Below are 17151 nucleotides of genomic sequence, written 5' to 3'. Positions count from 1 at the left end.
ATAGTCAAAAACCTTGTTGAGGGTTTGTTGGAATCGACTAAATAATGTCATATATAGATATCGTATGACAAACTTTTGGCCACCAAAAAATGGAAGTTTGTGTGAAGTAATTTAGATTAGTCACTATAATAATCAATCCTTTAAATATATCAGTGCTTGTTTTATTCATACGTATAAAAGAGTTGCTACAGCTGCTGAGATCAAAAAAGTAATATGGAGGAAAAGAAATACGTAGTTGAGGTTGAGAAAGCTAAAGAAGGAAGAGATGGTTACATCAATGTTCAGTTCCGGAGAGATATGGAGATCACTGGGAGAAGGAGGGGGAGAAAGGGGCTGAAATTGTTTAAAAAGTGGGTACACGTTAAAACTTTTAAAAAAATGGGTATATGTTAAATGGGGGCGACCAAATAGGGCGCCCGTGCAATTTTTACTGGATTTTAGATCTTGAATCTTGATACAGGCCCAACATATTTATATGAAAATATGGGATAGCCTTTTTTTCTTCCACAGGAATAGTTACAAGTAACGGAATTCACTGAGCACCAACGTCAAGAACCATTATAGGCTAGGGTAATCTTGAATTGCATTTTGCCAGCTTGTCCTGATATCTCTATTTATCTAATGCAATAGCCCACATGGGCCTCTCCAAAATTTTCTTGATCACTTATTTGTTACATAAAATAGCAAACAAAATAAAAATACTCGCATTTTCCATCTATAAATTCTCACTCAGTTGTTCATTTCCATCACCAAGTAAACTCTTAGCTCTAGTAATACACACATTAGCATTTCCCACATTTTCAGTTTGAATAAAATGGCCAAGGCTACTGTATCATCCATTATCCTTCTCCTCACTTTGAACATTCTCTTCTTCACAATGGTTAGTTCAACTTACATCCCATGCCCACCAAAAACAAAGAATCAACCCCATCCCACTACCCCATCATCCAAGGGTTATAAGAAGTGCCCAAAGGACACACTAAAATTGAATGTGTGTGCCAATTTATTGAATGACTTGGTGCATGTTGTTATTGGAAGCTCATCAAAGAGTTCATGCTGCTCTCTCATTGAGAATCTTGCTGATGTTGATGCTGCAGTTTGCCTTTGCACTGCCATTAAAGCTAAGCTCTTGGGAACTAACCTTGATACCGCTCTTTCCCTCAGCTTATTGCTCAACAATTGTGGAAAGACTGTCCCTAAAGACTTCCAATGTGCATAAATGGCCGTCCTCTATTTTCGTCCGACCCCAACTTGTTTGGAAATGAGGTCGTAGTTGTCTGTTTGTTTTCTCTATAAGATTTTCGTTAGAGATTTCAAGTGAAAAATACTATCAGTACTGTGTGTGTTTATGCATGGTTGCTTATTTTCTCAGGAAATATGTGGAATTATTCTAGTGCTTAGAAGTACTGAGTGTGTTTATGCATGGTTGCTTATTATGTGTTGTATCCCATATTTATTTGTAATAAGATGGTTATCTTCTCATTAAGGAAATATATTATGTTTGATCTCGGGAAATCAATTATTGATAAGGTATTGATATTAAGTTGCTTTTTTTTTTCCAGCGATGTGACATTTTCATCTGCAAATTTGTTCTTTCCTTTTTCTTTTCGTCGCTTTTAAATTTTGTACCTAGAAAGACCACTAAAGTTTTTTTGTTACCTTTTTCAAAAAAAGAATACTAAAGTTTTAAAAACTGTTCTAAATAATTACGCATACATATCTCGACTTCGCCCAATATTTAATCCTCGTGAGAATACTATCAAGGTGTGGTGGACGGTTGAGATATCTCCACCCGTAATTAGAAGTTTAGGATTTGAACCATGGGAATAGAGAACTTCCCGGTAGGGAGTGTTAAGGAATAAAAATCCACATGAGAATCGATGTATACAGTAAGAGAGTTACACTTTGAATTGGAGAATGTCAAAAGCAAAAGGTGTCCGACTTAATGGTAGAAACATCAATGACATGATTGCAAGTACAACTATACTTTAGAAATTGAGGCTCATTTGCATGCATGTGACCAACTTTAATGGCCTCTCAACTACTGATAGAGGGCTAATAAAGTTAGATAAAATGTGAAGTTCATCTCTTAGATTTATGTTCATACCTTTACAACGAATGAGAATTGAGAACATGATGGTAATTGGTAAGTCCTTCGCAGAGGAGGAATTCAGTCAGTTTCCTGAACCCTATAATTAAGTTTTATACATAATGGATAGGCAGGATCCAATACTACCTTCCACATTCAAAGATGGCGTTTCAAAAATTCAAAAAGATGAAGAAAAAAATGACAAAGTCACTATTTTCTTGGAAAAAGAAATTGACAGAACAAAAACAAAAAATCCTACAAATATTATCAGGGTTGTGTATGGAATTGAGGCTGCTGTCCCCTGATTTGTGAGCGAGGATTCATATGGCTGAAGTTAAAGTGCTCATGTAATTGCCGGCTAGGACTGTCTGGTGTGAGAAGCTGATCCCCTGGCCCCATTCCTACATACTGTTGCACCACCAACACTGAAACAGCTGATGCAGAATCTGAGGATGCTAATAGATCTCCTATTGCACCTAGCTCTGGGCACTCACTCCAGTCAGTAAGTCCTGCTGTCAATGGCGATATAGTGCCTTGCCCTCTACCAACTATGAACAGGTCATGTGAGTTATCTATTGTCCTTATTGCTGCTACTGTCTCTTCTCCATGATTCACTACTCTTTCAATGTATACAGCTGAATCATCATTAGCTGTTCGTGCCCTGAACTCGCTGACATAGTCCTCGTCTAGCTGTTTTTCTCTGTCGTCGTCTGTTACGACTGTTAGAACTCCTGGATCATTCATACTACTCTTTCTTGAATCAGATCTTGTTGCTTCAATTGCAGCTTCTCCAGGGAGGAACCGCATGACAGTGAGGTTGATCCCAGGATGTTCCCTCATTCTTAATCCATAGGACAATGCTTCACGATCATCTGGTCCACCAAAGAATAGGACGGCGACATGGTGAGATACCTGATTAGCAGCCAGCCTTGTGGATCCACTTAGTCCTCTGTCAACAAGAATACCAACAGAACAAGGTGCATTTGCTAATACATTCTGGTTTATAGTTCGAAAAGCTGGATTTGTAACTTCCATTCCGCCATCAACTGTTTGTTGCTTGTGAAATGGAACGATTAGGAGCGCCACTCGCTTGTCCTCAGCCACGGTGCAGATGTCTTCGTGCATAGTGGAGTAAGGAGAGATGGCAGTGAGGGGTTGCACGGAGACGCACCCAACGTGCTGCTCAAAGTTCTCGAATGCATTGATGATGTGATCTGATTGAGCTTGAGTTCTGTTTAGTGCTGGCCTGCCGGATTTTCGCGTATTATGGACAATAAGCATGGCGGATGAACGTCCAGTGAGCTCGACAAGGTGAAGAACGTATATACCTAGCGGAGATTTCTTGGTGGGATACGTGGCTTCAAGAAGATTGATAATTGTTGGAACATTTCTTGGTGTGTGGATGCAAACCAGTACCCTGAATTCGCTATCTGGCTTTGTACTTTGAACGGTTCTTCTTTTATAAGGCACAAACTTTCTTGCCGGCTTGTAAATTATAGTCACAATAGGGATGATACATGCAGTCATAAGCACAGCTACCATGACCATAATTGCAAATGATTTGTCATCAAGAACCTACAAACATGCATTTAGGTTAATGTTGCAAATAGTACTAATTAGTTTCTGTGTATGGAATGTCAAGAAGAATAAGAATTTACCTTTTGGTCTTTACCAACATTGATTACAATCATCTCAATGAGTCCTTTGGCATTCATCAGAAGACCAAGAGTAACGCCTTCATAGAATGGCATTCTGTAATAGAGAGTTACAAGAACTGTTCCAGCAATCTTGCCAGCACATGCTAGGACTATTACTAGAGCTAAAATAGCCCATGTACCAACTCCATCAATGGCATTAATCTCTGTCTTGAGACCACTAATGGCAAAAAAGAGAGGCAACAAAAGCCCTGAAACAAAGTCCTCTAGCCTTTCAATAAGTGTCACACCAAGTGGACCATTTGGAATAACCAAGCCAAATATGAAAGCCCCAAAAATAGAATGTGTTCCAATTGCATCTGTTATGAATCCACATATCATAACTCCTGTGAGAATGAGACATATAGAGAACTCGCTGATGGATTCGCCTTCTGGAGTTCGTCTTATCATCCATCCAACTAAAGGCCTAACGATAATAACGCAGAAAACAACAAAGGCTGCACTTGACAGAATCACCCAAATAGAAGCCAAAGCCATATTATGATTCTCAGAAAAAGCAATGGCAAAAGCCAAGAGAACCCACGCGAAAATGTCATTAATAAGAGCAGCAGACATGGCTATCCTACCAATTTCAGTGTTGATAAGTTTCAGCTCAGCGAGGATTCGTGCAAGAACAGGAAATGCAGTAACAGAAAGTGCAACTCCAAGGAAGAGTATGAAAGTCCCTTGTTTTGTATCTTGAGAATTCTTATGCAACATAAAGGAGAATGAAACTCCTATAAGAAATGGCACTACCATTCCTGCTAGAGCTATAGGTATGGCTTTTTTGCCCGTTCGACGAATAACAGCAATGTCCATTTCTACTCCAACCAGAAAAAGAAAGTAAAGAAGTCCTATATTTGCCATTGTCTCAAGAACCATTACGCTTCTTAGAGGAAATATTGTATCGGCAAATTTTTTACTTCTTCCTAATACGGATGGTCCCAAAATTACACCACCCTGTCACCATTTAAGACAACATTAGTCTACTTAATCGAACAAGTGTAACAACAACCTGCTACCTTCAATAGAAGCAGATTTACACATTCACGAGCATCCATCAAAATTTTTAATGACATTTTGACAAACACACACACACACACACAAAAAGGAGCAATCTGTAAATTTCACCTAGACAACCATTATTTTCTTTTATCAGGTCTTTAATCCTCTAAGAGATTTGATCCCTTGTTTGATCTTACATGTAAAATTCTAATTAACCTACATATTGACTCCAAAATTCTATCTTGCTATGTTAATTTGCAACAACATCGTTTGGAAATAGTAAATATGCATGGTTTCTCATATGAAATGATCATGACAAATGAAAACAGAAAATGTAACAATATATATTGGAAATCTGACTGAAACTTACAAGGATCTCAGCAATAACGCGAGGTTGACGAAAAGGTTTCAAGATAAAAACGAGAATGCGAGTCATGACAACAACTAATGTCAATTGCAAGATGAAGAGTGGCAGTGAATAATCAAGTGGATTTTCACCCTGCCATATTCCATTGGTCGTTATCATTGTTGGAGCATAGCATACTATGTTCTCCTCCGTTTTGTTTCCAACTGTTACTACCTCACCTGCCATTTTGCCTCTCCAATATATAATGTTTTCCTTAATCTAAAGAATCCACAAAATTATAATGTCTTAGGTCGTAAACCATCAATCATCATGAACATGCATGGCTACGTGCTACGTTCTTGGATATTTAGAAAATTCATCATTTGATTGCTATCTGAAAATTAGACTTCCATCAAAGAAGAAAGGAAAAGAAAAGAAAAGAAATATCTGAAAGTTTGTCAAGTACAGAGAGAAAGAAAAAAGGGAGAAAACAGAAAGAGAGTTTTACGCTCAAATTTGGAGGAGAGATAATTGGAAATTAGGTTCCGTTTCAGCTGGTAGACTGGCTCATTTTTGCGCTACATCTTCTATGGTCCACATTTACCAGGGAGAAGTCATTTTTTTGGAAAAGAAAAATTAAAAGAGTCATCTCAATTGGCTGGCTTTCATCTCAAAGAAGGTACGGGAAATGATTTTCTTTGACCCGTTATAATTTAAGAAGAAATGATTCTACAAATTTTTGTGTTTTATTTATGAGTTAATGCCCTAAAATTCCCTTAAGCTATTATGTTTTTATCGGTTTCCTACTTAAACTATTCGATGTACTCAAAACCTCTTGAGCTATATTGCCCTTCATATTAAAAGCCCCTCATTGCATTCTTAGAGGTGCGTCTAGTACACGCTCCTAATTATCTAAAAAACGTGCCGTGTAGAACTACACTTGACTATTTAACTCATTTTAAAACCCGCCTAAACTATCACTTTTTTGTCAGTTACCTATTTAAACTATCTGGTGTCCCAAATACCCCTAAACTATACTCCCCTTATATAATAAAATCCCATGTTGGACTTTTAAAGGTGCATCTGTCTGACAATATTAATTTATGATTTGTACAAAGTTTTTTTTACATAGTTTAACTTAGTACACGCTCCTAATTATCTAAAAAAACGTGCCGTGTAGAACTACACTTGGCTATTTAACTCATTTTAAAACCCGCCTAAATTATCACTTTTTTGTCAGTTACCTACTTAAACTATCTAGTGTTCCAAATACCCCTAAACTATACTCCCCTGTACAATAAAATCCCATGTTGGACTTTTAAAGGTGCATATGACTATATTAACTTATGATTTGTACAAAGTTTTTTATATATTTTACTCATGATGTATTACTCTCGAATATATATATATATATATATATATATATATATATATATATATATATATATATATATATAGATAGATAGAGAGAGACACTGTTTCAACACGTGTGCTTAGGATCACTTTAACAAAGTTTGAGGACACTTAGGTCATTTCACATGATCTCTATACGTGACCTTTTTCTGCCTATACATACGTGTAGCTTTTAGGTTATTCCTGCGGTTCTTTATTCAATTTCCTCACATAATAATTTACAGTGGTTTTGAGATTATCTTCGGTCTTCCTCGTCTCTTCAACTTGAAGGTGCTTTTCTTGCTCTTTAACATCAATTTTATTATTTTCTATCTGTTTTTGCTTCTTTTTTTGTTTCAAATTCATGAGAATAGAGTGAATTAACGATAGATTTTTCGAGTTAGGGTTTTGATGGATGAAATTGGGTATTTTTTTCGGAGATAAATTGAAATCAAGAAAACAAATTCAATTTCTTCACTTGCTTTAATTCCTGTCGGCATGGTGGCACTGAAGAGCAGTGTTTAACAATAATCCACCATAACCCACCATAGTCAAAGTGTAGCGTCAAGAAACAACAAATAAAATTCATGTTATAATCCTTTTTTGAAGTTCAAATTCAAGTTTGATCTAAAGCCGTTTTGCTCGATTGTTGTTATGCTTCTGCTTTTTATGCTTAGCTTCTTTGTTTCTCTGATCATTAGCTTTTATTTGATTTGTTCATTTAATGATTTCTCCATTTGCTATTTGATTTTGGGATTTGTTGCTTGAGAGATATGTATAGGTATTGGCGATTTCGTTCTTTGTGTTTTCGACTTCTGTTGTACGTGTGGTTTTGTGCTATTTTTCTTTTTTCACTACCTTTAGCAAGATAAGATGGATAACCCATTAACTATACTTATTTTTTCGTTTTTTTTGTTTTCATTAACAGAAATTGCAGCTATGTTATTTCTTTTTTGTTTAATAATAATTGTTTATTGCTAGGTGTAAGTTTATTGAAAGTAAAACAGTGACACTGCACGTGAATATGATCACTAAATTTTATTTATTATAACGATAGTCGCAAAACTGTATTGTGTCAAAAGTTCTTAATTTAAAGTTTTTACTTATGAAATTATTTGCGAGCCGCCTTATTTTTCTGTAAGCATTAGAGACGGTGTCATCAAACTGGTTGTTAACTCTGACGATGTACTAACTTTTCAGCTTTATCCTTTATTTTAGTTGGAATTATCTATTGCTGATACTATTTTGCCCTCAATTTATTCTCTTTGTTATTGTAGTTCTTGTGATTGTGTTATTCAGTAGTCTTCTGATCAGAAGGTAAACTTTCTGACCAACTTGTTACTTTAATGCTTTTGATACCATTCGCTCGATTTTGCTTATTAGTGGAAGAAACATAAAAGCCGACGTTTTGAAATGCAATTCTTAGTATGATATCTTTAGTTTTGGTAAGAGTGAGAACTTTTATGCTCTCCTTGACGTTAGGATTTCTCTCTTTGTTGTAGTTAACTTTTAACAACTTAAACTTTGTTATGGCTCGCCATTGTTAGTGAAACAGCTGAATCGAGCTTCTAAACTATCAGCCATATTTTAATGAATATCCATATCAATCTTTGCCAGATTACTCATTTATGTTAGAAAAGGAGATATCAAGTCAAGGTTCCAGAAATCAAATCCATCTATATAAAAAGGCAGACATAAGGAAAAATAATAAATTATTCAAATATTGCCTGCTGTCGCATATCATATTGCATAGTCTTTCCAAAAGATTCTTTATGTTCTCTCATATGAGTGGAATGATAGTTTTTGGTGTTAGCAGCAGCAATGAATGAACACAGATAGTAGTATATTAGGTTTAATTAAGAACTGAGATACTGCAGCAAATGGTATGAATCAGTTAATTAAGTAGCCTATTATTCTCATATGGAGCATTTGAGAAGACTTTTGAGGTTGAAACTTAACATCTGATCTTGGTTTGAACTTTCTAATAAGCTAAAGAAATTATCTTATTAGTAGCCGATAAAAGTGCATAGAAAAGATTTACTTCTTCCATTAGAATTGGGTCACGAGCATCAGGAGTTCTATAGATATAGCACCATGCAGTAGTAATATCTTGGTGTTTGATTGATGTAGTAATAGCTCTTGTTGAATCAATTTAATCTGTTAAAGGTTTGATCTTGACAACCCAGTTCATAATTTTCTCTTTTTTTTCATTTACTAGAAGTTAATTTCATATCTAAATTGTGTGGAGAATCTTGGTACTTGGTTGAGGTAGTAGTAGTATTTTATTTTGGATAAGTTTCATCTGTCAAAGTTATGATCTTTATTTGTGATTGTTTAGTGGTTGAATCGATTTAATCTGTAAAAGATTTGATCTTTTTGTGATTGTTAATGTATACATACGTGGCTTTTCTGCAGCCACCACATCTTTCTTCGTTTCTTTCGCAGCTAGCGCAACTTATTCTTTCGTTTTTTTCTTTCAATTCTTTTCCCATGGATTCTCTTTGGCTTCTCAAAGATACTCTGAATCACTGGGTAGCCCCTCTTTGAAGTTTTGGCAAAATCTTGTTCTGTTTCTCTTGCTGTGTATTTGTGATGCTCTTTAATCTGACCTTTAAAGTTTTTTTTCTTCTATAAATCTGATTTGAATTTTTAGGGTTAGGTGGTAAGGCATAAGGCCAAATAGTGTAGGAAAGGAAGGAGAGACGACTTGGAGCTCTTCGCCGAAAACGAATCTCTTTGTTTCTCCCATGTTCTGTGTCCCTCCTTTCTCCTTTTTCGTCTCAACTCTCTGTTTAATAAAGTCTATGCGGCAGGATTTTTTTGGCTTTCTGATTATAGAATGTATGCATCTCTGTTGATTCAGCAGATTTAACGTGGTCGGAAAATTCTTAATATCCAAACTCTAATTTTAAATTTTGATGTAGCTCTATCATCTTCAAAAAGTATATTTTGGATTTTATACTTAGATTTGGTTGTAATTTCTAAACATAGATGATTTGATAGCTTTTATTTTTTCCTCTCGTGTATGGTGGCTTCATAGTGGTAAATAACAAGTATTCAAGTTTGCAGAACTTTCTACCCTATATTTTCTGATTTTGTAAAATTAGCAAAATGTAGCTATTGATATATTTAAATTTCAAGTTTATAGAGTGTAATCTAATTTTTTTGCCTGAGTTATGTCCATGTGAAAGTTAGAGTAATAGATCTCTTTATTCTACCTTTTTCACTTTACTAATATTTTTAATCTTTTTCATTGGTTTCAGTATTTAAAGAGGCTAAATGGACAATTTGATTTTGTAGATATCCTATGCTAAGAAAACTATAATACTATAATAATTAGATACTCACTTCTAAAAGAAGTATTTAAGAAATGGTTATTAATTTCTGTGAACCCAACATTTCATTGAATTTGTGTTTAACGTTGATGAAACCCCAATCAGGATCACAGTCAAATGACCATATTGGCAAATAAAACATTAACTTCAAGGACAGCAGGAAAAATAACTAAGGCTTTAGAGAAGGAGTACTTAAATCTTTTATATTCAGGAAGAGACAACAGATAACAGAGTAAGTTCAACCTGGTACGAACCATTTTTTCGATGAATTAACTCCGAAGTCATTCCACATCATAATTTAAATCAAAACTAACAATGCAGATATGTCCAGAACATGAAGCAAACTTATAAACTTTATCTACCAAACAGACTCTTTTCCTATGCAATTCACAAGGGCATAAGCAACTAATGTTCAAGCTCATTTGCTCTACTTATAACTACTTATGGGAGGCGAATTAAGTAGGCTGTGTAATCATAGTTGTTTGAAGGAGTTATATACTAGATTCTGTTTGCTCAAGTTTCCAAGCTATATATACACATGCTTATGATCTATATTGCGCGGACTCTCCAAAATGTAGCTGCACCCGTGTCAGATCCTTCAAAAATGCACTACTTTTGGAGGATCCGACACGTATCCGGCCACATTTTCGGAGAGTCCGAGCAACATAGCTTATGATGTGTTATAACCTATAGATAAAAGATTTTTTCAATTGAAAGATCTCATAGTGGCATAATAGAATAAATGAACAAAACATGATGATAAAAGAAATCTGTCTTTTTTTATGACCTAGAAATTTGTGTGCGGCCAACCCTTAGGACGACTGCATCATTTGAAACTCGAGGAACTTAAATATCAGGCTTAGTTCAAATGGCACAAGGTTAGAACATGTGACCTAAGTCCATTAGACTAAGCCTTTGGGGGCTGGTATAGAAGAGGTATTGCCGATGCAATATCATTGCATCTTCACTTGCTTCACATTAGGTTCATACGACATCAATAGACTCGAAAGGAAATAACAGCTATATGTCTATCTTACTTGAAAGTTGTCAGCACTTTAGTCTTTATAGAATTGATACAGAAGTTTGATACGAGATGCTTTATCTATGAAGCAAGGACATGCCGTTCTTGGTATAGGTAGTTGTAAGCTGATAAGAAGAATTAGATTTATGTGCTTTCAGCAGGTGTTCCACATGGAGGTGGGACGATTTGATGAATCTGAGCGCTTCAATATAATGATTGCTTTTAGGATTTCTGCTGATGCTGTTGCAGTACGTGCTTTAGTAGGATATGCACTTACTCAAATGGTTCAAGATATTTCATCTGCACACATGTTTATTTATTGCTTTTGAAGTGAGTTGAAAGTTAGCACTTATCACACTTGGTATTAATGTATATGTAGGTTCAGTCAGATATAAATGTTTGTTTGAGTTGCTGGTAAAATTAAATATATGGATAATCAAGTCTTGAACTTGAAAGTTGTTCTCAACCATCAGTTAAATCAATAGATTAGCCAAAATAGAAAGCTTACTAATACTATCTCAGATAATTTGTTATTTTTTGCTACTGTTGCAATAATATTTCGAGTATAATGGTGCTGATTATAATGGTGCTGATTAATCTTATTTTTCGCATAGGCTATATGAGGAAGCAAGTCATGTTCTGAATGATGTTGTTGGAAGTATAAGACTGCTGCGTCATTTTGTGCAAAAGAGAAGGTCATGAAAATATGCAGAACAAAGAGTATAGGTCCATCAAATGCAGGAATAAAGCAAGTTTTTTTATTAGCAGATAAGATTTTGTCTGCCATTTGTCTTTGTTTTGTTTAACAACCAATTTTTACGCGGGAGCTCATCTTATTTAAAATGGCAAAACAAAATTTTTGGATGTTTTCGTGCATCTAAATACCCCTTATTATATTTTTTAAGGATTTTAATTAGAGCTTGTTAAGTGGTTGATTTGTAGTATTCGCAGCCTGACAAGTTTTTTGTGCTCTGATGATGACAACTAAAGCCATGTGTCCTAGTCAAACTCATTGGTACCTGTATATTCAAGAGTGATGCTGCTACAATATTTGCTATTCCACGCAAAAAACACGGAAAAAGATAAAATTCAAGTGATGATTCTGATATGACAGAGGTCACTCTGAACAAAGATTTTGAGTTACAACATGTAAACTTTAAATGTCTAAGAAGGTAGATTTTTAATTTTTTTAGAGACCTTTGCTTGACCATTCGCTGTGAAAAGGTGAATTGACGGTTTAATGTTGTTTCTTTGTTTTCTTTCTTAGCAAAAAGTAATTTACTGGTGTCACGACCAAAAATCTATTAAGAGTTGTGATGGCGTCGGATGCCGCTGTCAGGCAAACCAATTAAATTACTTAATTAAATTCTCATTTTAATAATTTTGAAAACTATGATTTTTTTTTCGCATTTACTAGTAAAAGGTAATCATTTCAAATTAAATATAATGTTAAGAGGTTAATACAAGGTACCCTCCCAGAATTCGGTGTCACAAGTGCACAAACATTTGCTAGGGAGTGCAATAAAATACAGTAACTGTTCGGAATACAAAGTGGACAGAAATGAAAATACAGTATAATACTCTAAAGGAGACTCTGTTGGCTGCGGGTCGCTTTGATAAATGCAGCTCACCTAAGTCTCTGTATCAACCATGCCGCTATGCCACTGAGCCACTAGCCACACATGAACCTGTGCAACAAAAATACACAACAAGTGTAGTATGAGGACGAAAACAACGTGTACCTAGTGAGTATCATGTCTAATCTCGAAGAAACGAGAGGTCGACTTCGACACTTACTCGTGGTCCAATGATAATATAGTAAAATTGTGAGGAAATCATAGATTTCATAGAGCAAAAATAAACTCATACAGTCGGAAAGCAGGTAAACAACTTCTCAAATAATAAAGAATTTTCGAATATTTACTTTTCATTATCTTTATCAATTTATCTCTTGCCAGGAAAGGCAAGTATCAACATTTATAATTCTTAGGCAAGCAATATAAGCATGTGCATATCATGCCGAGGTCGTATGACCCGATCTAACATAAATGTAAAATGTGCACTACCGAGGGTTGAACGGCGCGAACCATAGATGCATCTATTACCCCGCTCGCGAATCATACATGCGATGCGATCAAATATAAATAAATAATCACCCGGCTTGCGAATCATACATGCGACGCAGGTAGACATAGAAACACACATTCAAACAGTCAATCAACGCTTCATTAGGGAGACAATTATTCAAGGAAGTGTCAATTTCTCTTTTACAAGCCGAGAAAATGAAGTTTAACTCTTTTAGAAAATCATTTACCACTTTGATGCAACTAAAGCAATTTAAACTGTCAATAAGGTTACCATTATTACAAGTAAAGCATGCTTTTTGGGTCCTAAACTACCTGGACATAAGCATAATAGTAGCTACACACAGACTCTCGTTACCTCGTGCGTACTTAGCCCCCACAATTAGGGCCCGTTATATCAGGTCGGGTGCCAATAGATCTATTGCAACGGTTTAAAACCGTTACGATAGACAGTTATGGCAATGGACTTATAGCCGTTACGATAAATTAGTCTATTGCAACAGTTATTTTAGGCAAATGCAACGGTTCTTAACCGTAGCTATATACGTTAATGCAACTGCTATTGGGCCTATTGTAACGGTTAAAAATACTATCGCGGCGTTTTTATGAGACTATAACAACAGTAAAAAAGGCTATTGCAACGGTTATTAAGATCTACTACAACGATTTTTTTAGGCTATTGCAGCAGTTATTAAGATCTATTGCAATAATTTTTTAAGGTTATTGCAATGTACTAATAAAGCTATATGAGGAAGCAAGTTATGTTCTGAATGATATTGTTGGAAGTATAAGAGTACTGCATCATTTTGTGCAAAAGAGAAGGTCATGGAAATATACAGAACAAAGAGTATAGGTCCATCAAATGCAGGAATAAAGCAAGGTTTTTTATTAGCAGATAAGATTTTGTCCGCCATTTGTCTTTGTTTTGTCTAACAACTAATTTTTACATGGGAGCTCATCTTATTTAAAATGGCAAAACAAAATTTTTGGATGTTTTCGTGCATCTATGATACCCCTTATTATATTTTTTAAGGATTTTAATTAACGCTTGTTAAGTGGTTGATTTGTAGCATTCGCAGCCTGACAAGTTTTCTGTGCTCTGATGATGACAACTAAAGCCATGTGTCCCAGTCAAACTCATTGGTACCAGTATATTCAAGAGTGACGCTGCTACAATATTTGCTATTCCACGCAAAAAACACGTTCAAGTGATGATTCTGGTATGACAGATTCCACGCAAAAAACACGTTCAAGTGATGATTCTGGTATGACAGAGGTCACCCTCAACAAAGATTTTGAGTTACAACATGTAAACTTTAAAAATCCAAGAAGGCAGATTTTTAATTTATTAGAGACCTTTGCTTGACCATTCGCTGTGAACAGGTGAATTAACGGTTTAATGTTGTTTCTTTGTTTTCTTTCTCAGCAAAAAGTAATTTATTGGCATCACGACCCAAAGCCCACTAAGGGTCGTGATGGCGCCGGACGTCGCTGTCAGGCAAGCCAACCAAATTACTTAATTAGATTCTCATTTTAATAATTTTGAAAACTATGATTTTCCTTCGCATTTACTAGTAAAAGATAATCATTTCAAATTAAATATGATGTTAAGAGATTAATACAAGGTACCCCATAATCATCCCAAAACCTGGTGTCACGAGTGCATGAGCATTTACTAGGGAGTGCAATAAAATACAGTAACTGTTAGGAATACAAAGTGGACAGAAATGAAAATATAGTACAATACTCTGAAGGAGACTCTACTGGCTGCGGGTCGTCTCGATAAATGCAGCTCACCTAAGTCTCCGTATCAACCATGCCGCTATGCCACTGAGCCACTAGCCACACATGAACCTGTGCAACAAAAATTCACAGCAAGTGTAGTATGAGGACGAAAACAACGTGTACCTAGTGAGTATCCCATCTAATCTCGAAGAAGTAGAGACGAGAGGTCGACTTCGACACTTACTCGTGGTCCAATGATAATATAATAAAAATGTAAGGAAATTATGGATTTCATAGAGCAAAAATAAACTCATCCAGCCGGAAAGCAGGTAAACAACTTCTCAAATAATAAAGGATTTCCAAAGATTTACTTTTCATTATCTTTATCAATTTATCTCTGGCCAGGAAAGGCAAGTATCAACATTTATAATTCTCAAGCAAGCAATATAAGCATGTGCATATCATGCCGAGGTCGTACGACCCGATCTAACATAAATGTAAAATGTGCACTACCGAGGGTTGAACGCGAACCATAGATGCATCTATTACCCCGCTCGCGAATCATACATGCGATGCGATCAAATATAAATAAATAATCACCCGGCTTGCGAATCATACATGCGACGCAGGTAGACATAGAAACACACATTCAAACAGTCAATCAACGCTTCATCAGGGAGACAATTATTCAAGGAAGTGTCAATTTCTCTTTTACAAGCAAAGAAAACGAAGTTTAACTCTTTTAGAAAATCATTTACCACTTTAATGCAACTAAAGCAATTTAAACTGTCAATAAGGTTACCATTATTACAAGTAAAACATGTTTTTTGGGTCCTAAACTACCTAGACATAAGCATAATAGTAGCTACGCACAGACTCTCGTCACCTCGTGCGTACGTAGCACCCACAATTAGGGCCCGTCACATCAGGTCGGGTGCCAATAGATCTATTGCAACGGTTTTATGCAACGGTTTAAAATCGTTACGATAGACAGCTATGGCAACGAACTTTTAGCCGTTACGATAACTTAGTCTATTGGAACGGTTATTTTAGGCAAATGCAATGGTTCTTAACCGTAGTTATATACATTAATGCAACGGTTATTGGGCCTATTGTAACAGTTAAAAATACTATCGTGGCATTTTTATGAGACTATAGCAACGGTAAAAAAGGCTATTGCAACAGTTATTAAGATCTACTGCAACGACGTTTTTAGGCTATTGCAACGGTTATTAAGATCTATTGTAATTTTTTTTAAGGTTATTGCAATGTGCTAATAAAGCTATATGAGGAAGAAAGTTATTTTCTGAATGATGTTGTTGGAAGTATAAGACTGCTACATCGTTTTGTGCAAAAGAGAAGGTCATGGAAATATGCAGAACAAAGAGTATAGGTCCATCAAATGCAGAAATAAAGCAAGGTTTTGTATTAGCAAATAAGATTTTGTCTGCCACTTGTCTTTGTTTTGTTTAACAACCAATTTTTACGCAGGAGCTCATCTTATTTAAAATGGCAAAGCAAAGACAAGTCGAAACGTGTTTAAATATAGGGGAGGTTCTGTCCATTTCATCATAAAATAGGTTGTGGTTGGTACATAATAGTTACGACGCTTAAACATTAACGATAGTGTCATTTCTCCTATTGTAGGCTAAAGGGTCGTGACATTTGCATAGCTTGAGGTTGGGCAGTATATACAAGGTATGTGAGGCTATCCATTTCCTTCTTTTGAATGACTTCGATTGTACATAATGCAATGAATGAGCTTCCAAAGGTACTCTACTCTTAGAAAGCGGTACTTACATTGTTTCCCTTCTTATGGCACAATGGATGTTGAGGTTGCTTCTCTTATTCTTATGTTATCGATGTTATTGGTACTTCCTGATTTTGATAAGATTCTTGATGAAGAGATATTCCTAATAATGTGTACGGAGAATATCGACCTTACGTCACTCCAAAAGGTTCAGCATATGACCCCAATGAGTCCTGCATGCATATATATATATATATATATATATATATATATATATATATATATATATATATATATATATATATATATATATATATATATATATATATATATATATATATGTATATGTATATGTATATGTATATATATATGTATCTATTTTACTCAACCGAGCTGCGCTATAGTCGGTCGGGTACGACACCTGTTGTGCAACCACTGATCAGTTGGGTTTAACGAGCTCTACATGGTCGGGTACGATTTTACCGAGCCTTATGATGGCCGGGTACATTTTTACCGGGTCCTTTTTGAGGCTGGATACGATATGATGATGATGATGCCCACAGAGGCATATGTTTTTAAAAGTTTATGTATATATGTATTATGCATTTCATGTCAATAGCCACCAGAGGTACTCAGATGTTACAGGTTGTATCTCCTCTATCTCTCTTTACATTACTGTTCTTGTTTATGCTTTCCTGCTTTACATACTC

General features: G+C 35.5%; 2 protein-coding genes and 1 long non-coding RNA gene across 3 annotated transcripts; 2 read left to right on the top strand and 1 right to left on the bottom strand.

The window, feature by feature from the left end:
• Window positions 1-733: 733 nt before the first annotated feature.
• Window positions 734-1515, top strand: LOC104247326 (14 kDa proline-rich protein DC2.15-like). Its single transcript, XM_009803304.2, has one exon. It carries the CDS (start codon window positions 815-817, stop codon window positions 1217-1219), a length of 405 nt encoding a protein of 134 aa, XP_009801606.1. The 5' UTR covers window positions 734-814; the 3' UTR covers window positions 1220-1515.
• A 574-nt stretch (window positions 1516-2089) lies between these two features.
• Window positions 2090-5733, bottom strand: LOC104247327 (cation/H(+) antiporter 15-like). Its single transcript, XM_009803305.2, has 3 exons — window positions 5159-5733; window positions 3748-4743; window positions 2090-3664 (listed from the first exon to the last, which is right to left on the bottom strand). Exons 1-3 carry the CDS (start codon window positions 5378-5380, stop codon window positions 2357-2359), a joined length of 2526 nt encoding a protein of 841 aa, XP_009801607.1. The 5' UTR covers window positions 5381-5733; the 3' UTR covers window positions 2090-2356.
• Window positions 5734-6730: 997 nt separating this feature from the next.
• Window positions 6731-11823, top strand: LOC104247328 (uncharacterized). The gene is made up of 2 exons (XR_716183.2): window positions 6731-6817; window positions 11497-11823. It is a non-coding gene; the product is annotated as an uncharacterized lncRNA (long non-coding RNA).
• The last annotated feature ends 5328 nt before the right edge of the window (window positions 11824-17151 follow it).

Source organism: Nicotiana sylvestris, chromosome 6 (assembly GCF_000393655.2).
Source record: "Nicotiana sylvestris chromosome 6, ASM39365v2, whole genome shotgun sequence".
In the NCBI taxonomy this organism is placed as follows: Eukaryota; Viridiplantae; Streptophyta; class Magnoliopsida; order Solanales; family Solanaceae; genus Nicotiana; species Nicotiana sylvestris.
The sequence above is the reverse complement of the archived record's forward strand: the minus strand, read 5'-3'. Positions and strand labels throughout refer to the sequence as shown.

Excerpts from the sequence above, each read along its gene's own strand:
- LOC104247326 (XM_009803304.2), top strand. The coding sequence starts at position 815 with ATGGCCAAGGCTACTGTATCATCCATTATCCTTCTCCTCACTTTGAAC.
- LOC104247327 (XM_009803305.2), bottom strand. The coding sequence starts at position 5,380 with ATGGCAGGTGAGGTAGTAACAGTTGGAAACAAAACGGAGGAGAACATA. Across the intron at positions 4,744-5,158 it reads GCGTTATTGCTGAGATCCTT|GGTGGTGTAATTTTGGGACC; the intron begins GTAAGTTTCAGT and ends AAATGGTGACAG. Across the intron at positions 3,665-3,747 it reads ATGTTGGTAAAGACCAAAAG|GTTCTTGATGACAAATCATT; the intron begins GTAAATTCTTAT and ends GCATGTTTGTAG.